Consider the following 25,100-nt stretch of genomic DNA (forward strand, 5'->3'; position numbering starts at 1 on the left):
CACTTGTCACTGCCATCTAAGCGGCGTCCGTGGCTTGCCTCGATGGAGTTGGATCCCCGCGCTCCTCCCGAGGAAAGTCTCCGCATTCAACATCGCATCAAGCACAATTTCATCTGGTCTTGCGTTCTAGACGCTTGCCGATCATCACACCGAGTCTCCTGGTTAGCAAAGAAGTTGTTGAAGAGCAATATCACAGTGGAACACGATCGAAGCGACCCATCATCGTCGATGCTCGTCGCAATATCTTCTGCCCACGTTTCTGGCTTCAGCCGTCGAGAGGGCCGAACTCAGGCAAATTCTTGCAAAGTGCAATACACGAATTCTTGCGAGCATGAATGTCGTTTTCTCTTGATGCCGAACTGACGAAAGCCACGAAGGTCGACAAGAAGTCAGATCCCTGTGAAACACCGGCTGGAAACAGCACGCCTGAGCCCATTAGCGTGCGGTAAGCCCTCACATCACATCGTGCCAAGGGAAATCCAGCACCTGCAATTTACTTTCGCTATTATCGTCGGGTTCTCGACGCAGCACAGCTGTTGCGGGGAAGCAATTGCGCTGTACAAAATGCTACTGTGAATGTCATATTCGGCGGCTTATATCATCTGCTCGGAAACAAGCCGCATGAAACGCCCCACAGCCTACAAGCGCTCACTTGGAAACACCAGGGTTCATGCTAGCCTGCTGCCGCAGAGTCCAGATTAGCAATGTTGCATAGCTCGGTAATCCCAGAAACGGGCCACCATGTGGTCGGTCGGTTCCTGTTGGAGGCACAGACGCAGTTCATGTATAAAGCCCTGCTTCCTCCTCGTGCAGTAATAGATCAGCCTCTCGTTCAGCAGCTTCATTTCAGTACCTTCGTTCCTTTACATTCGTTTTTATATCTTCGCTTCTGTTGTTTTCCATCATGAAAGGCTTCACTCAGTTCACGCTTGCGGCTCTGGTAGCCTCTGTCACCGCTGTCTCTGTTAATCTCAACAAGCGCGAGTCGCCTTTGAGCATTGTTCTGTCCAAGTCAGGTAACACTGAGGTCAAGGTGGCCGTCACGAATAATGGAAACAAGACGCTCAACTTGCTGAGCAAGGGTACTTTCTTGGATGAGGTCAACCCGGTCGAGAAAGTGAGCGTCTACTCAAACAGTGGTAGTAAGTTTACCCGTACACTCTAGGTTGAGTTTCTAGTTGGAGCTTGAGGCAGACATGCACGCATGAGCGACATAGCCTATGCAAGCCTCTCTGCCATCGGTCGTCCAGGGCCTCATGACCTGCATTGCGTTCTCTCAGGGACGGCATGTGAGCTCTGCTTACAGTGTTTCAGGCACCAAAGTTCCTTTCGAGGGTATCAAGATCCGTCTTCTCACCAGCGGTCTCAGCTCCGATGACTTCCTCACCCTCGGGGCCGGCGAGACGAAAGAAGTCACCGTCGAGACCGCCGCCCTCCACACCCTGAACGATGGCGGCGACTTCGACGTCTTCGCCAAGGGTCTCCTCCCCTATGCCGAAGCCAACTCCACCGAGCTCGCCGGGAATCTCGGCTACTCGTCCAACAAGCTCACCATGAGCGTTGACGGCGCCGTCGCCGCCACTGTCGCCAAAGCGATCACCAAGCGCACCACCGTCGGGTCCAGCTGCACCGGCACCAAGCTCAGCGCCGTCCAGACCGCCCTGTCAAACTGCCAAAAGCAAGCCTCCGCGGCCGCGTCCGCCGCGAACGCGGGCACCAAGCTCGACACTTACTTCAAGTCAGCCTCGACCAGCACTAAGAGCGAAGTCTCTGGGCGCTTGACGGCTGTCGCGAACGACTGCGGCAGCACAAGCAGCACTACTTCTACTAACTGCAACGACCCGTACAACGGCTGTGCGTCGAATGTCCTCGCGTACACTGTGCCTACCCAGAACTTCATCACGTACTGCGACATCTTCTTCAGTGCGCTTCCGGCTGTTGCTACCACGTGCCACGGACAGGACCAGGCTACTACTGTGCTGCACGAGGAAACGCATGCTGATAGCGTGTATAGCCCTGGAACGGATGATCTGGGATATGGATTCGCGGCTGCTTCGGCGCTGTCGAATGCGGATGCGTTGAACAACGCGGATACGTACGCGCTGTATGCTAATGGTAAGTTCCTGGCGTCCCAGCGGAAATGAGAGGTGATCCCGAGCTAACGTGTATTGCAGCTATCAATCTCAACTGCTAGATGGCTTAATTTCAGCAAGCTCAGGAAGGATATTAGGCTAATAGGAGCGCTACAAAAGTGGCAATCACTACATTCACACTGTTTATATGAACCATGAATAACGCTTGCTCAGCGCGAAGATGCCATGCACCTCCCAACCACGCCTCTAGAATTCACGTCTTGCCTGCGTCCTTGTATTGTCATGCTAGACTAACGTGGCAGATCATGTCCTCTTAATTTACAGTGTTAGATAATTGCTAGCCGTGATCGTCTGAGGGCAGATCAGACACAGACAGCGAAAACTCAGCCGTCAAACAGCCTCGTGGTAGGCCCCCCTTCGCAACAAGTCATCCAAAATCCGTATCTTTACCTCCCCCATAGCATAAGTGCCCCCAGACCAGCTCCCTACCTCGCAGAGTGATACTTAAATAGAATATCCCAAGTCGGATCATCCGTAGCGTCAACTGAGCGCACGGACACATCCACCTGCCAGCTTATGTGTCTAGCTATGTTGCTCGCAATGGCTCTAAAGGCCCGTGTCGGCGTGTGTCTGAATGGTGTAGTACGCGGCCGAGCTTGGGATCAAAAGTAATATGTGGGTGGCCAGGGACAGTGCCGGGATCGGATGTGGTGTGGAAGGTGATGATGAATCTGGCTTTGGACGATTTTCCTTCGACGGCCGTGGAAGTTGTGGAGAGTGTGGGGAGGGGTCACGTTGATGGGGGTTTGAAGGGATGCTAGTGGAAGACTCAGCTTCGGGTGACTGGGTGGGATGGGAGGCCATCACTTTGGTTGTAATGGCTGAGAAAGAGTATCTCAAAGGGTCTGGTGAAATGGACATGATCGGCAGACTATAGTATTTATCAAGTCTTAGGAGAGCCGTTTGATTTGGCCACTTGTCTAGACATGACAATCAGTGGATGCTACCATATCATGGTGAGCAAAGAGCTTGCTTGACGTTTGTTCTTGTAGGAGTTGTGCCTGTATGATGGGTACAATGATAATAGGTGCGCCACGAAAGTGGACTGAACTGCCCTCACACTGTTTATGTCGAACGTAAATACCATTTTCTCAACTATATGATCCATTTCATCTGGTCTAATCCATGTCTATAAAGCGTGATTCTTCCCTAAACTCTCATAACACTACATTAGGCATTCACCCTCGGGACGGAATCAACTCCAGTTCCACCCCTCAGTTCGTTTCGATCACTCAGATTGGTTCTACTGCTCAGCCCGCACCCACGTATTCGCCAGCGCCTCTTCCGTGGTGATCTTCGCAAACCACCGAATCCTCAATACCGTCGTCGAGTCTCGGTCTCCTACCCACGGCTCCTCCAGTGCTTTCTCCCTCTTCACCTCTCTCAACGCTACCATCCTGTTCGACTTCTACCCACAACTTCTCTAGTGCCTCCTTCCTCGTATATTCGCCCACCACCGACATCCTCAACTCCCCCATAAGATACATACGCCCGCGTCCGTCCATGACGGTGGGGCACATGAACTGTATGACCCATGTGGAGTTATACACCCGATCTTCTTCAATTATAGTCTCCTGGTTTTTCCAGCCGGTGCATGCAGTGATTTTGTTCGCAATGTCTCTAAAAGTCCGACCTGGTTCCTCAAAGCGTTTTACGATAATGCATGGCACGTCGTTGACGATAATCGGGCCGTGCTTGGAGATGGTGCTTCCATTTGATTTGAGATGGAAGGTTATAAGATATCTGTAGATGCGGTCTTCGTCAGCGGCTGTGGATGCTGTAGGGAAAGGGAGGGATGCTGCACGTCGGTGTGAGGTGCTGCTAAAAGCGATTGGAATAGCGTGTTCGTTCCCTTGCTGCCGGCCCTCCTGATGCTGGCTCTCGTGTTCCAGTGACTGGTTCGCAGTTGAGTCCATTGCTTCGAGGGTGGTGGTTGAAACAAAGAATAGGGAGTCTTATAGAAGAGAAGGCACAGAGAGTGGGATCGAGGAAGATGGTCGGCACACAGTGGAACATATACACGTGGAGAAGAGTCCTTTGCTACATTTGGTTTGAGTATCTGTCTGCACGTGGATATCGCAAAGGTTGTACACCTCCATGTGCCAGGGAGCAAGCAAAATTCATTCATGCACCAGGCCTTATCCAATCACTTGGGGGAAGATTCAAAGGCAAGATGGTGACGTGGGAGTTTGTATTGCAAACTAATTGTGACTTGATAGTAACAGGCAAAAACCGAAAGAACAAGGCCAATTACCGTAAATAATTGGTCATAAAGTACCATATACTCATTGTCATCTTGATTCCGACGGTGAATTCGCCTTCAGGTCATCGAGATGCTTGACCTGGAGAAAACATGGCCCCATCTCGTGCTCTCGCTTTCCACCTACCCAATTCTACCTTCTTGAAGAAGAGCCACGTGACGAATCTCAGCAGTCCCATCCTGCAAGCTGTCAGCAAACTCTTCAACGAAACGACCCAACAGCACATACCAGATCCATAGTATTCAATCCTTACTATGTATCACAATGCTATTAAATTGGCCCACTCTTATGCCCTGTGTCGCACGGCCCATAATTAACACATTATACTTCGCTATCGCCTCTTCCACATCCCCTCTACTCACCAAGGTTTCCGCAAAATCCCAGCCGTCCACAGGTGCTATTACGCAAGCTTAAAGAGCCGCGCGCAATCCCTCATATTGGCCTACGCGGGACCTCCGATTGTCTCGTGAAGCTCTAGACGCCATAGCCACCTATAAGGCCAAGCATGCGACACGGCTTGGAAACCCGAGGTCGGGGACTTGGTGGTTGCGCCCCTGCGACGGCCGATATATGGCTGTGGTGGTGTACAAGATATATAGTTTGAAGCTGAAAGCGTCAATCTCCAGTTGGGTCCGAGCCTAAAGTATGAATGGTTCAATTAAATTATTACTATGTATGCGAATCTACGCTATTCAATGACCAACTTGGGTATCCCTTAATAAATGGAAAAGCATCTTTACTCTACTGAAGACATTATCTAGCTCATGTCAAAACCAACAACTCCTGACTATGCACCATGCTGTCTGTTCAAACACCGTGGAAACTTCGCTAGGACCAAACGGAGATACAAAGAAGGACGGACGACTATGGTGAGATCAAACTTCGAAGTTGTCGAGCCAATGCCTGGCGACAATGTGACCCTCATCGAATCTAGGTACATCCATCCGTCGGATTATGGCCGCATGGGTGTGTCCAACGTTCTTAATATGAATGGGATACTTTTTGAACCCAACATTGTCCAGGTGCTCGATCATCTTGAATTGATGCTCCGTAAGTGCCAACGTGGGGAACTCGAGTTGCGGTTCGGACTTCTCGGTGGCAGTCAAATCTGCTTTAGAGTTCGCGGAATCCGCTTGTCTCGAGAAAGAAAACGCCCTCTGCTGTGTAGGTGATGCTAGCTCTTCTTCTCCGGCACCAAGATAATCCTGACCTTGTCTGTTGTTCATGTTTTCATACATGTCTTCCATTTCTTGACGCGCTGAAGTTATCATCAAAGGAATGCGATAGCCTTTGACGTCGATGCCAGCCATTCCAGTCTCATGGAGTCGTAGACGTTGGCGACTTCGAACGGATTGGATCGCAGCATTGCTGAGTAATAAGGTTGTGCCAATCGGAACGAATATTATAAAGAAGGCGATAGTGGGTATCTTGCGGAAGAACGCACGCGTGCCAATAGAGAGACGTTGGCGGAAGACGGGAAGCTCTTCTGGCTCTTTCGCGTCTACGGGATGCTGCGGATCGACAACCACGTCCTCGTATCCATCCAAGTAGTTGACTTTGAACTCGTCTATCCGTTCGAAGGGATCCGTCTGAGATATGCCAGCGGTAAAGTAGGCCACGGTCTTGTCGTTTATGGTATTTGCGTATAAGCTGCGGTTTTTGAACTGCGCAAGCCCTTGGATGAAGATACTGTCCGTATCGGCCAACACGGAAAGGAGAGGCCGCCCGGTGTCTCTGAAACTGTCGATCAAGAACATTTGCCTCCCGCTGGTGGAAAGGGTGCGCGCACCCAAGACGTTGAACGCATTGCTGAAATATCCGCGTTTGGGTGTCCTTACTCCGAGATGTGGTGTGGCAAACGTTGTGAAGTTCACGGGCGTTACCGTCTCGAACAGCCCCTTCGAGTACAACAGGCCAATAGCGTAGCGTGCGATAAGTCCACCCAGCGAGTATCCAATAACGCTGATCTTCCGAATGGCATGTCCACTCTGTGCCAGCTCGTCCAGTCGTTCTTCGATTTCGTGCGCGACGCGTTCGCCTCCCGTGTCTATGCCGTCGTATGTGAAGCTCCCCGCGTTGCGTTTCGTGACGAGCACATGGATTTTCTCCTCGGTAAATTTGTCGCGGAGAGAAGTCCGCAGGAAGTCAAGGTGCTGTGGGTTTCCCCAAAGCCTGACATTGGATAGTCAGCATTCCAGCTGCTGAGCGACGTGTGCAGGCTTGGCGTCGGGGCGAGAAAAGTGACGAGCGCATGTACTTACCCATGAACAAGCACACAAAGATGGTCTGCCTTGCCGGCCATGATTATTCAAGTGTGTATATGCGAGAACGCGAGGGATGAGAAGTGTTTGCGAACAAGACTAGGAACGCGGGCGCAGCAAGCAATGATATACCTCAGCTCCGTGACCTGTCCGTCCGCTCTGTTATCGGACAAGTGGGCATTCAATCCTGATGAGACGTTAAATCCGCGCTTGGCGGCACAAGGCAAGTGTCAGAAGGAGAAGTCGGACTTACCGTTGGCCCGACCTCCTACGACAGCCTCCTGTATGCGAATGCGATCGCTCAGCCGCTCTTCACTCTGCAGCACGACTGAATGCATGTACGTCATCTCGACAACTGGAGATCGGCGCCGCACAATCGTCCGGCAGGCGCGACCCTTGGGCTTGGCGTGGGACCGGGCACGGGCCAATCAGCACCTTTGCCGCAGGGCTGTTACAACACCTTCACTTTCACCTGCCTCCGGCCATCTGAACGGCGACTGCTGTGCTATTGCTGAACTGGCTACGCTGATCGCACAAACACGCATACTCACACGCTATCAAGCCTCTCTCCCGCGTTTGCACTTCGACTGATACTCACCACACGAGTAATTCTTCAAGTTGGTAGTGTTCGATTGATGACAGACTCGCGCTTCTCGTTTACCTTGTTCGCCCTTACTTTACTTTTGCAATCAGAAGCACCATCGCGCCGCACCCGTATTTACACTGGGCCGTAAATAGGTTGTCTTGGCCCGTTTCCCGCCATATCGCAAGCGAGACCATCACTGGGTGCGGCCCACGCAAGATCCACTAGCTGCCTCGCTCATAGAAGCAGATGATATGCACTCTTGATCCAGCATGTGGCCATCCGCATTCAGCATTTTTAAGGGCCAGCCCTGCCCTTCAGGGACTAGCTGCGAGCTTCCACATTGTCTGTTTGCTCACAGCCAGCCAATCGCACCTACAAGCAGCACTGAGATCACTCGCAGGGAGGCGTCTTCAAACAGCTCTCCGCCTGCTAAACGTGTGAGACTTGATGGCGATGCGAAAGCCGAGGTGGTAGCGAACCATGTAATCGACCCGCCCGTCTTCACAGGACTTCGTACTTGCAAGCCAGTCTCAAAATCAGCCTCTGCACCTGAAAACCAGGGAGCTGCTACTACTCCTGGTTCTGCTCAGTCTGCGGTTGATGTCAAATCCGACCACGCACTTCCCCGAACGGCAACGAAGCCAGTCTCACCCCCACCGACCAAAACTAGTACAGACGCGAAGCCACAACCTGAGCAGGAGGTGAGTCTGTTCCCGCGGAAACTAAGAAATGAACCGATGCCTTTGGCAGCCAGATTGGTTCGGCTCAAGATGTTACATGATTGCATGGCTCCTTTCAACACCAAACTACTTGCAGCAAAGAGCCCTTCGACCAAAGCTCTCCACTTGTCTGCGAATCAATTGAGGAAGCTTGCCGTGGATGAAGAGGCACAGATTGCCATCGAACATGGACTCCTTTACGATAATATCATAAAGCGTCGCATACATGCTTACAAGAAAATGACCCAAGAGGAATGGGTCAAGAGCCGGAGAGAGGCAGTTGCGAAAGAACGTGGGGCCGTGTCCAAGAAGGAAATACCCAAGAAAGTTGAAACTGGCATGACACTGAAGGAAGAGGTCAGCTTTCTATCGACGTTGATTGCTCCACAAGCCACTCTTGAAGCCCACGGCTTTATTACAAAGAAGCCTACCGATGATGAAGTCGAAGATTGCAGACAGACACAGGCCATAACAGACTTTTGGGAAGTGTGTGATCGATGTGGCACCCGCTTCCAGGCTTTTCCCGAGCGGAGAGAGAAAGATGGCGCCCTGACTACCGGCGGCAAGTGTCGCTATCACTGGGGTAGGAAGTCTTGGCCGAAGAGGGAAAGGGGAAAAGACCTAGAGCCTGCCAAATATTCCTGCTGCAACGAGGCTGTAGGTTCAGAAGGCTGTACCGAAAGTGACACGCACGTGTACAAGTTTACTGATGTGAAGCGCATGTCTCTTGTCATGCCCTTTATCGAGACTCCAGAGAACGATGAAGTCGAGCCTCAAACTGCAGTTTGTTTCGACTGCGAGATGGGCTATACAACACAAGGCTTCGAAGTCCTCCGACTTACTGTCATTTCGTGGCCTAGCCACAGACCGCTCATCGACGTTTTGGTGCGGCCACTTGGGCTCGTTCTCGACCTCAACACTCAGTGGTCAGGAGTGACCATGGATCAATTTCTCAACGCGAAACCGTACGACCCGGCAAACCCAAAACCTAAGCGTACTGACTTGCGCATTGTCGAGTCCCCATATGCGGCGCGTAAGCTTTTCCTCGATCATGTATCGCCCACCACGCCTATTCTCGGCCATGCCTTAGAGAACGACTTGAACGTTATCCGTTTGATACATCCTACCATCGTCGATACCGTCATTCTCTACCCGACAAAGTCAGGCCTTCCGTATCGCCATAGCCTCAAAACGCTGGCCAAGCAGTGGCTCGACATAAACATACAGCAAGGTGGCGCGTCGGGCCACGACAGTTACGAGGACGCGAGGACGACGGGCGAACTAGTTCGGTCCACGGTTGGCCATCGATGGAACAAGCTGAAAGACGAAGGATGGACCCTCCGCGAGGATGGTGTGTATCCGCCGCTGCCTGTAGGGCTGCCCCCTCCACCTGCACCAGCAGCCCCCTCTATGATACCGCCGCCGAAGACGATTAGTGCCAATGATGGCACTGCTGCGAAGCGAAAGCTTGAAATTTTCGAAGACGACGACCTTGAGGAACCGCTGCGTATCGATAATGGCCCTGCGACGAAGCGACTTCTCACTCACGAAGAAGACAATCTCTCGTAGCTGGTGTATTAATGGCGTCATTATGAAGATTTGGGTGCAGGTCGCGTGCACAGTGACAGTGGTACATGAGATGTGGCATGAGATTGTGGCGCTCGATTGAGGCAGCACGATGATGGATTGGTCGCAGTTTGCCTAGAAGAATGCATCCCTTGCACTCTGGCAACATATACATGAGCACATGGACTGAATACCATGGATCACCATGCCGCTAGTGCTCAGACCTATGCGACAGCTCTGAAGCTGTTTCAAGCCGACTGTGACCGTGATGTGTAAAACGGCATCTACGTGGAACAATGCACCGCACAAGCCCGTTTCCCGCTGCGCGGGAGCGGATTCGTAACGCGCCGGTTGTCTTGTAGACTGCGGAAGGAAAGGAAAGCGCAAGGGCGTGCCTGCTGCTCCACCGGTACGCGTCATTGGTCTGGCCGTTTGGTGTCCGCACGGTGCTAGTGAACCACGAGCGTCAGTTCACATTGATGCGGGAATGCAATTGCGCGTCTGCCTCCAAATGATCTTTACTTTTTCAAAACTCAACGTTGTCCCAATGTGAATCATGTCCTTCCACAGGCGTCTCCCGGGAAGAACCGCAGCCCTTGCTCTACTGAGCTGGCTTGTCGTAGCGCTAGTGTTACATCTCAGGGCAGAACGACAGCTCTCGACACACGACCGGTCCCACACTGGAATAAAAAGCCCACCTCCGCCCGGTGCCGCCATCGCAGAACCAAAAAGCAGCGATACGGCAAGTGCGTTCCAAAAGGGTGCTGGAGAAAGCATTCGACGCACTGCCATAGTCGTCGCGAAAACGGCATTCGAAAACGCGACGTGGCTCGACGACTACTTCCCGCAATGGGAGAAGAACATCTACAGCGTGGAGGACGGGGAGACGATGATGAAGATTCCCAAGAACAAAGGCAGAGAAAGCATGGTGTACTTGAGGTGTGTGGTAGTCTCGTATTGGTGTTATTAAGCGACTACATGCGGCAGCTGAGGTGGGAGCGTGGGGGGCTGATCCTCTCGGCTCCTGGGCGGGCCCGAATCCTGCAAGGCATCGTGCGCATCAAAAAAACGCTGACAGCTGTAGCTATATCATAGACAAGTACGACCGACTGCCCGATAACGTCCTCTTCTTGCACCCGAATCGCTACCAGTGGCACAACGATGACCCCGATTACGATGGAGTTCCTATGCTGCGACACTTCCAGATGCCCTACCTAGAGCAGGAAGGTTACGTCAACATCCGTTGCGCCTGGTCTCTAGGTTGCCCGGACGAAATCAAACCGTTCGCAGAAGAAGGGGAGCGTAGGGCTCAAGTCCACGCTGGTGGTGACTACAAAAAAGCTTTCCAGGTGCTCTTTCCCGGAGTAGACGTACCCCAGTACGTGGGCGTGAGCTGCTGTGCGCAGTTTGCAGCCACGAAAGAGAAGATAAGAGAGAGGAAGAAAAGCGACTACCAGCGGTACAGGAAGTGGCTGGTAGAGACGGACCTGGAAGACAGCATTTCGGGTAGGATCATGGAGTATAGCTGGCACAGTACGTATTCCCGTCTTGCAATACTGGTACGCACAACGCTGGGCGGTAGCCCCGTACCTGCAAAGCTCAAGAATGCTATAAGAAGACACTATGCCACGTCCACACGGCTGGCTCACTCATCAGGCTGAAGGACGAGGTGGCGTGTCATCTGCTCTTAGTGGTAGAGGCGTTCAACGTTGTTCATCAGTGATGACGCATTTGGCTTGATCACCTGCTAACGAGTCCTCCAGTAATATTCGGTAAAGACCCGGTCCATTGTCCTCCGGTGCAAGTCTGCTATTGTAAAGTATTTGGGCTGTGCAGCCTCCAGTGCGAAGAGCAGGGAAGCTGCGGGGATCGATACACGCTCCCACCGTTTGCGACGCTTCCGGAAGGATGGCCGTATATTGGCTGGGACCAAGAAGATCGAGAACGGGCTGGTCCAGAAGACTAATTGAAATGGAGGGCTTAGTTGGCATGCGTCTGTGTGCCTAAGGCATGGCGACCGTACGTAAATCGGTACCCACGATCGAATCATGTATACCCGCGTACCGCCTCCGGGATCACAGCACATATCTCGTATCACTTTTGATGCTGCGGTGTCTTCCGTCTGCACTCCGCCCCACGTTACGCACGTATACGAGAGGATTACAAGACTCGACTATCGTACTGCATGTACATGCAGGCTTCGAGATTGTGCTGCAGCGGAACTGTTTCCCCACCTTCCGCTATTCGCCAATGCTCGAGTAAATATGGAGCTATACAGGTTCCACGGTGGGAATCGGAAGTATAATGCTTGAAACGGTCGTCGCCCTGAGAGAAGAGCAGAGAGCTCTCCCGGAAACGGCAGTAGAGCCACACAAGTGCATATGTACCTCTATCTTTAGGGGCTAGAAGCACCCCCAATAAAGATACTTCATAGGTGGGATACGTGACGAGGCACAGCGAGGCTGCAGAACGACTCCCGGATCAGCATGTCTATAAGCACAAGGCTGATGCATACCCATGCTCAATCTGAGTGTCCCAAGCCGAAGATCAATATTGACTGAAGATCTAATGGATGAAAGCATTCCACTACTGTATTATCCTAGCGTTAAAAGGCTGAACTTGAGATTCGATCATGTCAGAGGTCTCAGTGGGATGGTTCGCAGAGCCTCAATTCTTGGCAAGGCGCGGAGTGGGGCCGAGAAGGCTAACATTCTGCGCGTGACATGGCTGGCTCCAGGGCTGCGCAAGCGTTGCGCATCTCGCCCAATCACATATCGGTCTTCATTTTCAGCCTCCAACGCTCACTTGAACACGTCTGGCAACAACAAGGTCTGCTGTGCCTCTTTTCTTAGTCCATCTTAGCAACCATCCTTCGCGTGATCTCGTGGTCCCGAATCAATAATTGGACCGATAGAGCCGTATTCGATATTCATCGGTCCTTCCACAACCTCAGGAGCTGTTTCCGGCGACATACCCTAGCTTCTCATAGTCCGTAGCCTTGTGTCACCCGCCCTAGGTCACTAACGATGCGAAACACGGGCTGGCAGTCTACGAGCCGAGGAACGATTGTAACGACGTACAAGGCTTGGGCCCCATACCTAAAGTTTTGCGGCTCAACTAAGTCTGCCAGATAAGTAGCCGTCACGATGTTGCTCCCAGTCGGCCTTACCAGCAAACTTCTCATTCAGCCTTACCCCTCACTCTACCAGTGGACATGCTGCAGCTTTGCCTTGCTTACTTTTTTTCCTATTCGTCGACTTTCAATTACATCGTACCTCACAGCTTACGTTATTCTGGGTTCCGCTTGCTTGCCTATTGCACCTTCTCTCACAGTGTCTCATGAGCATTCTTAACTACCAGCTTTGCATCCCGAATTAATGTTCCTCAAACTGGACAGGCTTCCATTTGACGTGCTGTTTTACATTACGTCTCATCTGGGATTTGATGACATTGTCAGCCTTGCACACAGTTGCCGACAGCTTCGAAGCCTGCTCCAGGAGAATGGCATCTGTAGGAAGGCAATTGAGGTGTGAAAGGGCCTATTTAAATCTTGGATCATACAAGTTTACATCGTACAGGCCGAATTTAAATATACAAAGGAAGCACGATTGGCTCAAGAACAGCGCATCTCGTATTGCGATGCATTTAGCCATATACAGGACCGGAGACATGCCTTTTCAAAAGCACATCCATTTTCAGCACGCGTTATCGGGCGAGCCAACGACTTTTGTTACCGAAAAGGCATATTATGCATCCTCGAGGGCAACACTATTCGAGTGTCCGACGCACACGCCCATGGGCCAGCAACCACCATCGATCTTTCGCTTATTATCGTTGAATATTCTGAGAGTTCATCGTCTTCTAGCGATGTTAAGCTGTCTTTGTTGTACTACAATGATGATATCGTTACCATCTACGTGGAGGGCAGGGGCAGACATAATAACGGCCGCCTCTATGCAATTACGACTAAGCCTGGAGTATCAGACCAAGCGAGATTAATCAAAAGGATACGGCTGGAAGCGAGCGATAGGGTCTTCGCCCGTCATACGTCACGTTTTCTTTACTACGGAACTTACACTTCTGTAGGATCGCAAGGTCACTACGAGTGGGAAGTCCAAGGCGTCTCCCTCAACGACGAAAACAGCCTACCATGCACACCAATTCAGCTCCACGGATTCTTTGGGACTGATCTTGGCCCAACGATAGCTTTTGAGATCCATGAAGGGTATTTCTACGCAGTGTCAAACCAGTCAACCTTCGAGGCGGAAGAGATCGACTGGACATCCTTCTACCATTGCATGCGGCTCCCGGTCGACAATCCCAAAGCAGAGTTCCTAGAATCTAACAAGAAGCTATGGAGGCGACAACATGATGAGGGTGTCATTCACGACTCGTGGACAGATCTGAGCCTACAAATTGATGAGAGCACGAACGATCTCATGATTGTCGAAGCTCGACGAGAATACCAGAAGAACCTGAGTCGACAGGTACGCACATATTACATCTCAGAATTCGTTTCAGGATTCGATTCTCCCTCTAGCTCAACAGGAGGATCACCCTTACTTGAAGCCTCGACTGGACCTGAACTGCCCTGGGGCGATGCCTATATTCAAACTCTGGATTCAACAAACAACCCCAACTATGCACCTCCAGAATCCCGTTTCAATTGGAACTTCCACCCTGAGGTACTTCACGGAAGCAACGCTGGGCGACCCTTCATTCTCGCCAGAACCAAACTCAGAGCCTACAACTACTCCTGCGCCTCCTTCATGGACATGGTCGAAGACGACCGCTGCTGCACCGACCTCTCCACATCGTGTCTGAGGCTACGTATCGGATCCCGCCGTGTAGCGCCTCTGGATTGGGCGGACCTCTCAACGACCACACCTCAGCTGCTCACTCTCCCCGCCCTGCTCAACGACGTGGCCTACCGCCATTCCCCAACCAGAATGTGGCCACCGTCAGCCTCGAGATGCCCTTGCTCCAAGAGATTGCACCACATCCTCAATCCACCTCTGCCTGGAGGCCCGGCCTACAACCGCTCTATCACGGGCACCCTCGATGAACGCAGCCTCGTGTACATGATTCGCCCAGGCCGGTCCTACAGCCCTAGCGATGACAACGCATTGGGCATCGTTGTCATGATTAGTTTCAATCGAGGTCCCTTGCCGCCCAAGCATGGTGCGGAGGACCGGTCACGAGAGCATGGTGGAGACGCTCAGTACGAGTCGGAATGGCGCTGGGTACCTGGAGCTTCAGGCAGATGCAGGGAACGCAGCTGCCAGTGAATTTCTGGCCGGAGCTCTGGGCGATGGCGCAGCTAGCAGAGCCGCATAGAAGGCGGACAGTGGTTTGCGAACCACGGTCCCGCAGTCTATCGAGTCGCCTTGTGGAGGGGCTTGAGGTGCAGCATCGATGCAGGGGTCGACACGACACCGGTGAGATCCCCGCTTGTTCCCACAGCATCCCTCGGAAACCAGCGCCTCGGTCCGGGAATAGTCCTTGAGCACTTTTCATCATCTTCGGTCCTTCTACCCTGCACACGATACACTTGCAACAAAGGCGCTCAGGCTCGCAACGTTGCCGGGCTTCTCAACGACGTGGTCGAGCTACAATGCATGACCCCTGTCCGCATCTCCAAGTTGATGGCATCAGCAAAACTCGGCAACTCGGTACATGGAGAAAGCAGACCATTATATGGTTACGCAAATTGTACCTCCCCCAGAGGAAGAGAGCGGTCTGACACATGCACTGCGGCACTGTAGCGAAGCTGACAAATGGAGCGGAGGACGCCGTTCGCCGGCGGAAGGAGGGACTTTCGGACGGCAGTGGCGTGGGCATTTTCTGACTCTTCCCTATCTGAAAAGCATCGTTGGTAGTCGAGCTGGGGGTTGACTGCTCGGGAAATTTCGCGGTTACGGCCAAGACGCTGAGAAAGATCCTTCAACAGGTGGTCTTCTGTGCGGCTTATTTTATTCGTTTCTTTTCTCTCTGCAATAATGTGTACGGTTCGTTGCGTCCTTTCGTATCAAAGTCTTGCTGTCATCTCATCTATTCTACCTCTCAATATTCAACTGCCCTTTGCAGATGATCTGCACTTGTTAAAATCCCGCTTGCTCTCCATGGAACATGGATCATCGAGACCACATCCACGTAGAGGCCCGTCTATACATTGCGCACTGGATCTTTACGGACATCCCAGCGCTACTGTCGCCTCACATTCTATAGATTCCCCCGATCTCGCCCACTCCGCTCGATGAACCCATGCCCCACCCCTTCACCGGAAGCTTGTGTCCCAATACTATGGAGACCTACACACACAGCATCTATTCCTCTTCTTGCTCATCATCCTTTGCACCCTCCGTTCTCCCTCCACAATGAGGCAGTGCAGACCATTGTACCCCTGCGTGTCTCACCACCCCACCCGCAAAAGGACAGCGCTCAATCCCGCGACCCCTTACCATTACTCCACTGGCTTCTCTCGGCTCTTAGATGTGGTCTGCCTACCAGCATAGCGAAAAAAGCGGGCGGTTGCTTAGTACAGTATGCACATGCATCACAGGAGAGCCTACACACGCACTCTTCTCGCTCGGTCATGCAGACTCTCTCCGCCAGGGGGAGCACATGCACACACCACCGCATGGCAGCGCCACGACGCGTGCGTCCAGAAGGGAAACCCAGTCCCAAAGCAACGCCCGGCGCGGACCCGGCTCTGGGAGCTTTCCCACGCCCGGCAAGATGTGTAGATGTGCTGTATTACTTCCTCACCGGTACCAGCGCGCCTCGTTCAGCAGCCTTCTCATCCTCGTCCTCACGCAACGCATAGCAGCGTCGCACATCTGCATGCCACAGTCTGCCGCCTCGTAGCAGACCACGAGGCATCTCGGGGTAGCTGCACATGCTTAGCCTCTCGTGAGAGGGGACTGCAGGCCAAGGCCCATGCGTCTGCGCTATATTTGCGAAATCGATGTGTGCTGGCACACTGCTGGAACGCACGACAGCTTGCCGCGGCTTGCGAGAGTGTGCGAAGGAGAGTGGTGCTGCCCACGTAGCTTCCTCATCCGGCGGTGTCAAGGTTGATGTTGGAGCGTGCTTGACACGTGAAGCCGCGCTGGGGATTTCACGTGCGTGTCCGGGTTTCTGGGAAAGTTGGCTGCTTCCGTGTTGGGAACTTGATGCACTGGCGAATTATTGGGTGTGCGAATTGCTTGACGGAGCGGGTGTGGTTGGTCTAGCCCCCGTGTGCTGAGTGGAATGTGGAGAGGTGGTGGAGTGAGGATAAGGCGAGGGGAATGGGGGCCTATAGGCTGTGTGAGTAGCCTACGAGTAATGGATGACGCCTTCGCAGGATATTGAGATTGTGTAGGTGTGGGGTTGAATTGTAGGTAGAAAAGAGTATGCGGAACGAGCACATGGCAGCACAAAATATGGGGGCGTGCGAACGCGCGGTGGTATTCCTATCTATCTACTCCCTCGATAACGTACGCTCCGAACGATACTCGCTATCCATACGTGCCGCTCATCCTCCTAAAACAATCGTCCTAGCCCGTAGTCTCTGCTTTGTTGCCCGCAGCTCCTACCCTCTCTCGATAAGAAAACAAACAGTATACCCATGATCCGATTCGGTGAAACTCCGATTATAAAGCGCTATCAAGACACGGTGTGAACGCCGACGCTATGAAATGCCGCAAAGAGGGTGGCTGTCCATGCGGCAGGTGGTGAAAAGGGGCTGAGAAAATGTATGCACATGAAGTTTGGAAGTAAAGTGATAAAGCCGCGACAGGCCCACGGAACACGGTTTGGGCCAAAGGTGCCATAGTTTCGGCGAGGCAGCCGGTGCGTTTTCGCAGATGGGCGGAGAATGAGGCGTCTGCATGGGATGGTCGGACCGGACCCACCGATACAGAACGTGAAGGCCGAGTTTTGCCCGCCATCGGTTTTCAGCGTCAATGCTGCAGAAGAGTTGCCGAGGGATGCCTAGGTACGTGTGGCAATGGCAAAGGGGTTGCGTCCGGTTTACAGCTCCATGCTGTCGAGGTCGCGCATGACGCAGGCCATCTGTGCCCGCTTTGCCGCCTCGGCCAGAAGTGCGGCCTGGTTGAGGAAGTTCTGCGTCTCCCCGGCCGTCCTGCCGGCACCGTCCCTATTCGGCTGGTACTCGAAGCTGCGATAGCGCTGCATGGGCGGCATCTCTGGCGGGGCCTGCTGCGACTGGGGCTGGCCGTTCAACGAGCCGAAGAAGTTCTGCGGGGGTTGAGGCGGCGATGTGGGCGAATTCACAGGGGCTGCCGAGGCGGGCGTCGGGGCGGAGAGGCGTGCGCTGCTGCTGTAGCTCTGGAAGGCCGACGAGGTCTCGGAGCTGTTGGCAGAGGACTGGAGGGGCGCGTAGACGGGCCTCGGCGGCGGGGCGGGGCGGGGTGCGGTCGACGACATTGCGTGTGAGCAGCGCGTTGTGAGGGCAGGAGCGAGGCAGCAGCAACGGGCGGCGTCGTCGAGGGGGCGCCTGTGCGTGCAGACTTGGTTGTCGCTGGAGCGGTACGCGGTCCGCCGAGTACTTATCGCGGCGACGCTGTATCGACACAGCGAGCCGATCAGTGTCGGGGCGAGGGCAGAAGCGGTAGCGAGCGGCCTCGTAGATTGGCAATCAACTGCGGGCACGGCGCAATAGAGAGCGGCTGAGCGAGCAATATGCAGCAGGACAGATGGCCAGACGAGAGTGGAGGAGGCGGCGGCGCTGAGGCAGATAGCGGGTGTATCTTGTACCGAGGCTGGCAAGCGCATGAATTATTGCTCGGCCGCCCACCGACCACTGCCCGTGAAATCTCGTCACTGCTCTGCTCCACACGTCCCAATCACGCCTATCACGCCCCAGAACGCGGTTTGGAACGGGCCATTATTTTCCGGGAGTCTTTCCGTCTGCGGCGTCGTCTCGAGGCGACCAGCCCAAAATAATCAGACACCGACACTTGAGCATTTGCCGCCGCGAGATATCGTCCCGCAACATCATGCCCGTGAGTCCTGCACGCATCCAGCTAGACGTGGTACGCTGATACCTGCGCAGCTCCTGGTCATCTCGGGGTATCCCTCGGCGGGCAAGACCACACGCGCCCAGCAGCTGAAGGATTTCTTCGAGGCCAGGATCGCCAGCGAGAGCGCCGATGCGCGATCCAGCAAGCTCAAGGTCCACCTCATCAACGACCAGTCTCTTGGCGTGTCCCGTGGGGTATATCACACGGCTAAGGCTGAAAAGGACGCCCGCGCGGAGGAGTATTCTGCCGTAAAGAGGGTGCTCTCCCGTGACGACATCGTCATCGCCGACGGCCTAAACTACATCAAAGGTTTTCGCTATCAACTCAACTGCGAGGCCAAGGCCGTTCAGACTACCAGCTGCGTCGTCAGTCATCCCTGTCGGCCCGTTAGTGATTTTGCTGAAAGTTCAAGAGGTGCACGTAGGATTGACCGCCGACAAATGTCGCGAAATCAACAACAAGCTGCTTGCAGACAAAGATCAAGATGGAGGGTACGCCCAAGACGACTTTGAGAATCTGATCTTCCGGTATGAGGAGCCCAACGGCATGGCGAGGTGGGACAGCCCGCTATTCACCGTAGTCGAAGAGGATGCCACACCCCCCTTCGAGCAGATATGGGACGCTCTGGTCGGCAGCGACGGCAAAGGGAAAGTTGTACGACCGAACCAGGCAACTGTACTGGTGTGTATCCTACTCTTCGGCTGACACCTCAATGTTGACAACCCCAGAAACCAGCCACAGAGCAAAACTACCTCTACGAACTCGACAAGACCACCTCGGACATCCTGGCCCAGATCATGACTTACCAAAAGGACCATCCAGGCGAAGGCGGCGGCGAGGTACTTGTCCAGGACGTTGACAAACCCATTGAACTCCCCGCAAACCCCATGACGCTCCCCCAGCTGCAGCGCATCCGCCGCCAGTTCATCACGCTGAACCGCCAGCACAGCTTCTCCAAGTCGCGGATAAAGGAGATATTCGTCAACTACCTCAACGACCAGTTCTTGCGGTGAGTCCGCAAACGGCGGCAGGTGGAGACGCAGGGTTTGCGCGTGCTCACTTGGGCGCTACGCTGTCGCGACACCTGCCTCGACGGTCACTTGACGTTAGACCGAGCCGCCTACGCCATTCGCGCGTGCGTCTTCCATCTTGCCGGACAGGGAACGCTCCTGGGAAGTAAACAACACAGTGACGGTCGAGGTCGACCTTGACGGATACTGAAGGCATCACACGAGCGCCCGTGGTGTTGCTCAGCTCCCTCCACCCGCCCTCCATTCCCCGGTTTCCCCCGACAAAAGTTTCTCTCGTTCCGTGCTAGTGCGTTCCCGCGATAGCGCATCTAGCGCCGTCGTGGGTCAGCCATGTCATGGATGCTTGCACGAGGGTTTGCATCACGCATACACGTCGAACGATGGTGGTCTGAGGTGTCCCCTTCAGCGCCCCAGGAGCAGGCTCCACCCCTTGGCCACGAGATACGCGAAACTATGTCGGCGATTTGGGCCTTTGCGGGGTCCCCAGATCCACACGTGTGTGTGCTCCAGTTTTTTCGTGAGGGGCTCGCTGCGTGGTGTTGAGGGGTGCATCTGACGTCGAGATCGAGCTGGACGTACAACATCACGTCATGTATCTACAATCGTTGGCAAATCATGATGCTAGCATTTTCCAAGTCGCCGTTCGTTCTTGTACTTGCTCATGCGCGCTAGACGCTATTTTCTAACCTCTGCAAAGCTGGTCGTCCGGAATTGGCCCCCATCCGCACATCCCAAGCCGTCCCGTCGCACACCGCTGCAACAGATGCAACCCTTGTCTCCACCACGTCGACGCCTCCCTTCATCCGCCCAGCCCTCGTGCAAACTCCTGCTATCCCCGTATCCACCTTACCCCATCATCTTCCCACTCGCCAAACCTGGCGGACCCACGCACTAGCCCTACCCCACCACCACCCCGCGACCCCGAAGCGGCAAGGGCCCACGTGCGCGCGCCATCCCGCCCCAGCCCCAAGCTTGCTGGCGCAGCTCGGCGAGCGCCCAGCGGATCTGGGCCTACGCCATCCGCGCGTCCGACTGCGCTCAGCGGCGCGCTCGCTGCTCGTCAGTGGTGCGTCCTAGAGCGGAGGGCAAACGGCGCCCAGCTCACCGACGACCAGGTCAGGCGTGTCGGTATTTTCTTCCGGCGCGTGGGTGCGCGTCCAAGGGGGATAGGAAAGGATAGGACAGGATAGGAAAGCCGTTGGCGTGGCGTGGCCTTGTCGATGAGCACGCCAGCAGACGAGACCAGTACGCCAGCACCGCGCTCAGACGCCGGCGCAGCACCGCACACTGCCTCTCGCGGCAGGCCCGCAGCCAGGTATCCAGCGCGCTGCTGTAATGCCCGCTGCCGCTTGGGGCGTGTCGCGCACCCTGTTCGCACATCAGCACCGCCCACATCCCATCGCATCGTAACAGCAGCACATGTAATGCGGGCAAGGAACAAGACAAGACAAAACAAAGGAAAAGAGTCCACGTACCGCCCCATCCCGCACCCCGCGAGCGCCCTATTCGCGCGCGCAGCGAGCCCCGCGTGGTCGCGCACCACGTCGAACGGCCGTCCGTCAGCCGTGGCAGCGCGGGAGATCGAGGGCGTCATGCTCGCGTCGTGGCCTGGAGACTCCCAAGGGCTTTGCGTTGGCGTGTCGATCTGCGGTGCCTGCTTGACGCTGCGCGCGCGGGGTCGCGCTGATATAACTATTGCAATGCACGAGTGGCGAGGCGCGGGCCGGGTGTGGTGTGCACTGCCACGCCGAGTGTTGGGGGCGTGTGGAGGGCTAGAGGGCGGTCTGGATCGGTCGGGGCGGCGTTACAGATACCTTCGTTGCGCGGGGGGGAAATGTCGGCAGGTTTTGTTTGTTTGGTGCTTGGGTGGCTGCGGGAATAACGAGGCATGTAGGTTGTGATGATTTGAAATTGGAATTGGAATCATCATGTATGTGTGTGCGTGGTTACAGTGGGAGCTACTTGTGTACCGTACCGTGCGTGGTGTGGTAAAGACTGGAGTGACTGGCGTCTGTCTCAAAGAAGCAGCAACATTGGAAGCGAGAATTGAGAGTAAAGTTAGAGCAAAGGCAGCGCACAGGGTCATACGTGTGCGGCGCAGGTATCTCAAGAAGTGAAGCAAGAAAACCGCAAACCCAACGCGTAGCCATCCTATTCCATCCCTGACCAAACACAAGAAACCAAGAAGACAACAGCCATTCAAGTCCAAATCCGAATCCAATGTCCAACCCCGTCATAACCTAGGTAGTAGCCGTTTTCCCAGCCCGACCGTCATTAGAAAAGGTACGAAGATTACAAGCCAAAGTTTCCGTCGAGCCCACTAAGCGCAAGCGAGTCCTGCGCGTTGAGATTCGGAATCACGATGCCCTGGTAGTTTTTGAAGTTGTCGCTACCAGGCGTGGAGCCGTAGTCGCCGACCGAGTTTGCGAATTCCTCTCCACTGGTCAGGCTCTCGTCGCTGAAGCTGAGCACGCTCTGCGGTGGCGGGGCCTGTTCGTTGTAGGCCATGTTCCACATGTTGGGGGACCATGTGCGGGTCGATTCGGCGCCTGCGGAGAGCGGCATGCTGTCGAGTAGAGCGTCGGCTGGGGGGCCGCCGTAGATTGAATCGTAGATGTTGGTTTGGCCATTGTCGAGGGAGGATAGAAGCCGCTCCCAGTCCGAGGGCGAGACGTCTGCTTTATTGATGGTGTGGTGAGGCATGTGGTAGCTTGCAAGCGGATCCGGGCCGAAAGAAAGGAAGTCAATGTTGCGGTTCTGACTTTGGTAGAGGTGGCTAGGGCGGCGTTTGGCGTGAGAGAACGAGGCACGGTGGGAGAGCGGGCTGAGTGTCTGTTCCGCCTGGTGGTAAGGTTCAGAACGGATGGAGGAGAGACTGGTAGAAGATTGGCTCGCGTGGGCGCCTACAGACGGTGAGATCGTGGGCAGTGTGGCGCGGCGTGGTTCGCTGGCGGCGCTCTGCAGGTTGGCTTTCAATTGACCCGGAGAAAAGCGTGCGGCAATTGCCTTGAGCGTTTTTTGCGTGGCACGGAAGCGTTCCATAGGAGCGGCCATAGTACCTTCTGAGTTGTGACGGGACAGGATCGGGGTAGGCATAGAATCGACGACACGAGGAATGGCAATCATCGAGCATCCCACACGCCTAAACTCGTGGGCGCCAGCAGCGGTACCGTTGTCAAGCATGTCCATAACAGTGCAGCTCAACCGATTGCAGTCTTTGATGAGCTTCCCATCGCGGTCGAGGTCAAGCGTCTGGTACAGGAGCCCGAAGCCTGCCTGAACCAGAACCTCATTTTTGTTGAGACAGAAAGAGAAGCTCAACTTGCGTTCATCAAGCAGCTGAACGATCTGTACGATATGCTTGGACGCATCGCCGACCGCGACCATTGCCGAAGAGCCCCTATCGCCCAGGTTGGCAACGACTACTGGACGATAGATAAGCGACCGAATGTGATTGTACGCCAAGGACTAGGATCTTGTTAGCTACGTCTATCCAATATAGGTTGGGCACAAGCAAGACCTACCAGGATAGGTGACCTGCTGCTGGTCACGTTTGTGCTAGGCTTGTCTTGCTGGAAAGTGAGCTTGAGATGCGGCGCGAGATTGGTCGTCCACTCTTCAAGGTCATCGGAAAGCGAGGAGATGGCACGGAAAGATATCTCGTGTATCGCTGCAGCAGGATATAGATCTGCTAGCACCTTGGAGAGGATGCGCGACAGCCGGAACAGTGCCAACGCACTTGAGAGTTTGGTGGACTCTCCTGGAAGGGTCGGGAGAAAGCCCTTCTCGGTAACATACTCATCGTCGGCATCTACTGGATATTCGCAGTGTACGTCCTCTTCACTCAGGAGCTTAGGAAGACCAAGATGGGCGGCGGAGAAACTACCATCAATTAGCATTTGTTTACACCGAAACTGAATCCCAGGCTTACCAGTCTACAGTGTAGAGCGACCAGAAGACCTTCTTGCGTGTCTCGCTGGTTAATGCTCCGAGCGCGAACCTCTTCTGCGATTGGTGCAAACCGAGGCGTTGTGACAAGCCAACGGCAAGCCCCTTGTATTTGAGCAGCCGAGAGTAATCCGCTTTGAGCAAGCAGTGTATTTGGGCGAGTACCAAACATTGCAACGTAGCCATGTCGTTGTCCATCACGAAGCTTTCTAATGCGGCTCGCCACTGCGCTTCGAAAGACTCAACATCCTGGCCATCACGGGGCTGGCAGGGGTTAGCGTGGTTAACAGACGCGCGTGTGTGGGGTGCTCACATCGCTAGAAAGCGCAGCGATACCAAAAACGAGGTTGAGTTTTGCAATTGACTTCTTGTCGGTCATAGCATCAGGACTGGCGACGTACTGCTCGTACAGAGAAAGGAAGGTTGGCCGATGTAGCACTGGGAATAAGGGTGCCCATTCTTGGAAGAAGATGTTGATCATCTGGTCGGATACAAGGCGCGGTGGGGCCCTGAACGAGATGGGTCGCTTCGGTGAGTGCGATACCGACGGCTTCGACCCAGTACCAAAGAACGCATTGGAGTTGACATCTGAGCACGACCTCCCAGATTCCTGCGCGCGCTGCTTGAAGGATTCTGCAATCTGTTAGGGGCGAATAAATGCGTGCAGCAAGCTGGCATACCAACGAGCGCCCTCCCGCTCGAGCTTCCCACGCAGTATGTGTCTCGGTTTTCGTCATCAAGTAGCAGAGGCGACTGTTGTATCTTGAATGTGTCTTCTTTCTCTTGCGGATCTTCGCGGATCTCTGAAATCGGAGTCGTGGACGGTCTCGGCACCGAATGTGTCGGAGACGAATGCGAATGTATCCGTGAAAGCATGTCGATCTTCTCGTCCTTCTCGTCCAGCAGATCCTTGAGCTCGCGCACCTCGGCCTCCAGGGCGCGCACGCGCTCCTCAAGCGACTCTGTATAGCCGCGAGGAAACGCTCGACGGCTGAGCTTGTCGCTGGTCTTGCACTCAAAGCCTACGTTCACACACTGCGTGCACTGCGGCCGCACGCCATCGCACCGGATTTTCTTGGAGCGGCATCGATCGCAGGCCTGGGCTATGCGCGCCTGGTTGTTGGTACCAACCTTGATCACCTTCATGGGCAGGATCCCGGGCATGTTGGCGGTGTTCTTGTGTCTCGTCTTGGAGGTGCGGAATCGTCGGTTCAGCGCATCGAGTGGCGAAAGAGTCGTGCGACGGAAGTGTCGGTTGTTCCCATGCGCAGTGCCTCGGGGCAACTGTCGATGATGTTGTGACTGCGATGTGGCAGAGGGGGCGGCAGGTGTCAAGTACGTGGGCGGCGCGGGTGCGTATAAGCAAGAGGACCAAGCGGCACGAGTGGTGCGCGGAGGGAGGGCTGCGGCTGCTCATGTATGGCCAGAGGGGCGCCGTCAGTGCGTCCTCGCCGTGTTCGCACGCTTCCAGGGCCGCTAGCTTAGCGTTTCCTGGGGCCTCTCGCGGCGATGCGGGGAACGCTCGCTCGAGGATTTGCAGCTCATG

At 54.5% G+C, this 25,100-nt stretch overlaps 10 protein-coding genes across 10 annotated transcripts; 5 read left to right on the forward strand and 5 right to left on the reverse strand.

Annotated features, from left to right (window-relative positions):
* Positions 1–834: 834 nt before the first annotated feature.
* Positions 835–2,223, forward strand: CC84DRAFT_1136914 (neutral protease 2-like protein). Its single transcript, XM_018176120.1, has 3 exons — positions 835–1,142; positions 1,315–2,115; positions 2,175–2,223. Exons 1-3 carry the CDS (start codon positions 905–907, stop codon positions 2,192–2,194), a joined length of 1,059 nt encoding a protein of 352 aa, XP_018039708.1. The 5' UTR covers positions 835–904; the 3' UTR covers positions 2,195–2,223.
* A 1,180-nt stretch (positions 2,224–3,403) lies between these two features.
* On the reverse strand, positions 3,404–4,191 carry CC84DRAFT_1234762 (uncharacterized protein; the record flags this gene model as incomplete). Its single annotated transcript, XM_018183828.1, has 1 exon — positions 3,404–4,191. Exon 1 carries the CDS (start codon positions 4,067–4,069, stop codon positions 3,404–3,406), a length of 666 nt encoding a protein of 221 aa, XP_018039709.1. The 5' UTR covers positions 4,070–4,191.
* An 874-nt stretch (positions 4,192–5,065) lies between these two features.
* On the reverse strand, positions 5,066–7,014 carry CC84DRAFT_1255414 (lipase/serine esterase-like protein). Its single transcript, XM_018184537.1, has 3 exons — positions 6,929–7,014; positions 6,676–6,862; positions 5,066–6,586 (listed from the first exon to the last, which is right to left on the reverse strand). Exons 2-3 carry the CDS (start codon positions 6,714–6,716, stop codon positions 5,290–5,292), a joined length of 1,338 nt encoding a protein of 445 aa, XP_018039710.1. The 5' UTR covers positions 6,717–6,862; positions 6,929–7,014; the 3' UTR covers positions 5,066–5,289.
* A 363-nt stretch (positions 7,015–7,377) lies between these two features.
* On the forward strand, positions 7,378–9,803 carry CC84DRAFT_1160518 (uncharacterized protein). The gene is made up of 2 exons (XM_018177518.1): positions 7,378–7,461; positions 7,508–9,803. Exon 2 carries the CDS (start codon positions 7,531–7,533, stop codon positions 9,547–9,549), a length of 2,019 nt encoding a protein of 672 aa, XP_018039711.1. The 5' UTR covers positions 7,378–7,461; positions 7,508–7,530; the 3' UTR covers positions 9,550–9,803.
* Positions 9,804–9,923: 120 nt separating this feature from the next.
* CC84DRAFT_434722 (uncharacterized protein) lies at positions 9,924–11,788 on the forward strand. The gene is made up of 3 exons (XM_018186249.1): positions 9,924–10,485; positions 10,631–11,079; positions 11,310–11,788. Exons 1-3 carry the CDS (start codon positions 10,103–10,105, stop codon positions 11,510–11,512), a joined length of 1,035 nt encoding a protein of 344 aa, XP_018039712.1. The 5' UTR covers positions 9,924–10,102; the 3' UTR covers positions 11,513–11,788.
* Positions 11,789–12,269: 481 nt separating this feature from the next.
* On the forward strand, positions 12,270–15,006 carry CC84DRAFT_1193214 (uncharacterized protein; the record flags this gene model as incomplete). Its single annotated transcript, XM_018181283.1, has 3 exons — positions 12,270–12,289; positions 12,944–13,073; positions 13,125–15,006. The coding sequence occupies 3 exons, from the start codon at positions 12,270–12,272 to the stop codon at positions 14,832–14,834; spliced, it is 1,860 nt and encodes a 619-aa protein (XP_018039713.1). The 3' UTR covers positions 14,835–15,006.
* Positions 15,007–17,562: 2,556 nt separating this feature from the next.
* CC84DRAFT_1069194 (uncharacterized protein) lies at positions 17,563–17,757 on the reverse strand (the record flags this gene model as incomplete). The annotated part of the gene is made up of 1 exon (XM_018173658.2): positions 17,563–17,757. A coding segment is annotated over one exon (195 nt), but the record flags the coding sequence as incomplete, so codon positions are not given.
* A 794-nt stretch (positions 17,758–18,551) lies between these two features.
* On the forward strand, positions 18,552–19,588 carry CC84DRAFT_1212796 (chromatin associated protein KTI12; the record flags this gene model as incomplete). The annotated part of the gene is made up of 4 exons (XM_018182479.1): positions 18,552–18,557; positions 18,608–18,940; positions 18,990–19,256; positions 19,304–19,588. 4 exons carry the CDS (start codon positions 18,552–18,554, stop codon positions 19,586–19,588), a joined length of 891 nt encoding a protein of 296 aa, XP_018039715.1.
* Positions 19,589–20,227: 639 nt separating this feature from the next.
* Positions 20,228–21,157, reverse strand: CC84DRAFT_1160522 (uncharacterized protein). The gene has a single exon (XM_018177519.1). The coding sequence runs from the start codon at positions 21,087–21,089 to the stop codon at positions 20,667–20,669; it is 423 nt and encodes a 140-aa protein (XP_018039716.1). The 5' UTR covers positions 21,090–21,157; the 3' UTR covers positions 20,228–20,666.
* A 406-nt stretch (positions 21,158–21,563) lies between these two features.
* Positions 21,564–24,971, reverse strand: CC84DRAFT_1110672 (uncharacterized protein). Its single transcript, XM_018175260.1, has 5 exons — positions 24,235–24,971; positions 23,868–24,187; positions 23,538–23,818; positions 23,131–23,488; positions 21,564–23,074 (listed from the first exon to the last, which is right to left on the reverse strand). The coding sequence occupies exons 1-5, from the start codon at positions 24,716–24,718 to the stop codon at positions 21,899–21,901; spliced, it is 2,619 nt and encodes an 872-aa protein (XP_018039717.1). The 5' UTR covers positions 24,719–24,971; the 3' UTR covers positions 21,564–21,898.
* Positions 24,972–25,100: the final 129 nt, after the last annotated feature.

The sequence above is a fragment of the Paraphaeosphaeria sporulosa genome, assembly GCF_001642045.1.
Source record: "Paraphaeosphaeria sporulosa strain AP3s5-JAC2a unplaced genomic scaffold CC84scaffold_2, whole genome shotgun sequence".
Classification (NCBI taxonomy): Eukaryota; Fungi; Ascomycota; class Dothideomycetes; order Pleosporales; family Didymosphaeriaceae; genus Paraphaeosphaeria; species Paraphaeosphaeria sporulosa.

Bases quoted from the DNA above. Each gene is read 5' to 3' on its own strand.
- CC84DRAFT_1136914 (XM_018176120.1), top strand. From the start codon at position 905: ATGAAAGGCTTCACTCAGTTCACGCTTGCGGCTCTGGTAGCCTCTGTC. The intron at 1,143-1,314 runs GTAAGTTTACCC...ACAGTGTTTCAG, and splicing joins CGTCTACTCAAACAGTGGTA to GCACCAAAGTTCCTTTCGAG. The intron at 2,116-2,174 runs GTAAGTTCCTGG...CGTGTATTGCAG, and splicing joins GTACGCGCTGTATGCTAATG to CTATCAATCTCAACTGCTAG.
- CC84DRAFT_1255414 (XM_018184537.1), bottom strand. From the start codon at position 6,716: ATGGCCGGCAAGGCAGACCATCTTTGTGTGCTTGTTCATGG. The intron at 6,587-6,675 runs GTAAGTACATGC...ATCCAATGTCAG, and splicing joins CTTTGTGTGCTTGTTCATGG to GCTTTGGGGAAACCCACAGC.
- CC84DRAFT_1160518 (XM_018177518.1), top strand. From the start codon at position 7,531: ATGTGGCCATCCGCATTCAGCATTTTTAAGGGCCAGCCCTGCCCTTCA.
- CC84DRAFT_434722 (XM_018186249.1), top strand. From the start codon at position 10,103: ATGTCCTTCCACAGGCGTCTCCCGGGAAGAACCGCAGCCCTTGCTCTA. The intron at 10,486-10,630 runs GTGTGTGGTAGT...TGACAGCTGTAG, and splicing joins GAAAGCATGGTGTACTTGAG to CTATATCATAGACAAGTACG. The intron at 11,080-11,309 runs GTACGTATTCCC...CGAGTCCTCCAG, and splicing joins CATGGAGTATAGCTGGCACA to TAATATTCGGTAAAGACCCG.
- CC84DRAFT_1160522 (XM_018177519.1), bottom strand. From the start codon at position 21,089: ATGGGGCGGTACGTGGACTCTTTTCCTTTGTTTTGTCTTGTCTTGTTC.
- CC84DRAFT_1110672 (XM_018175260.1), bottom strand. From the start codon at position 24,718: ATGCCCGGGATCCTGCCCATGAAGGTGATCAAGGTTGGTACCAACAAC. The intron at 24,188-24,234 runs GTATGCCAGCTT...AACAGATTGCAG, and splicing joins GAGCGGGAGGGCGCTCGTTG to AATCCTTCAAGCAGCGCGCG. The intron at 23,819-23,867 runs GTGAGCACCCCA...AACCCCTGCCAG, and splicing joins TCGCTGCGCTTTCTAGCGAT to CCCCGTGATGGCCAGGATGT.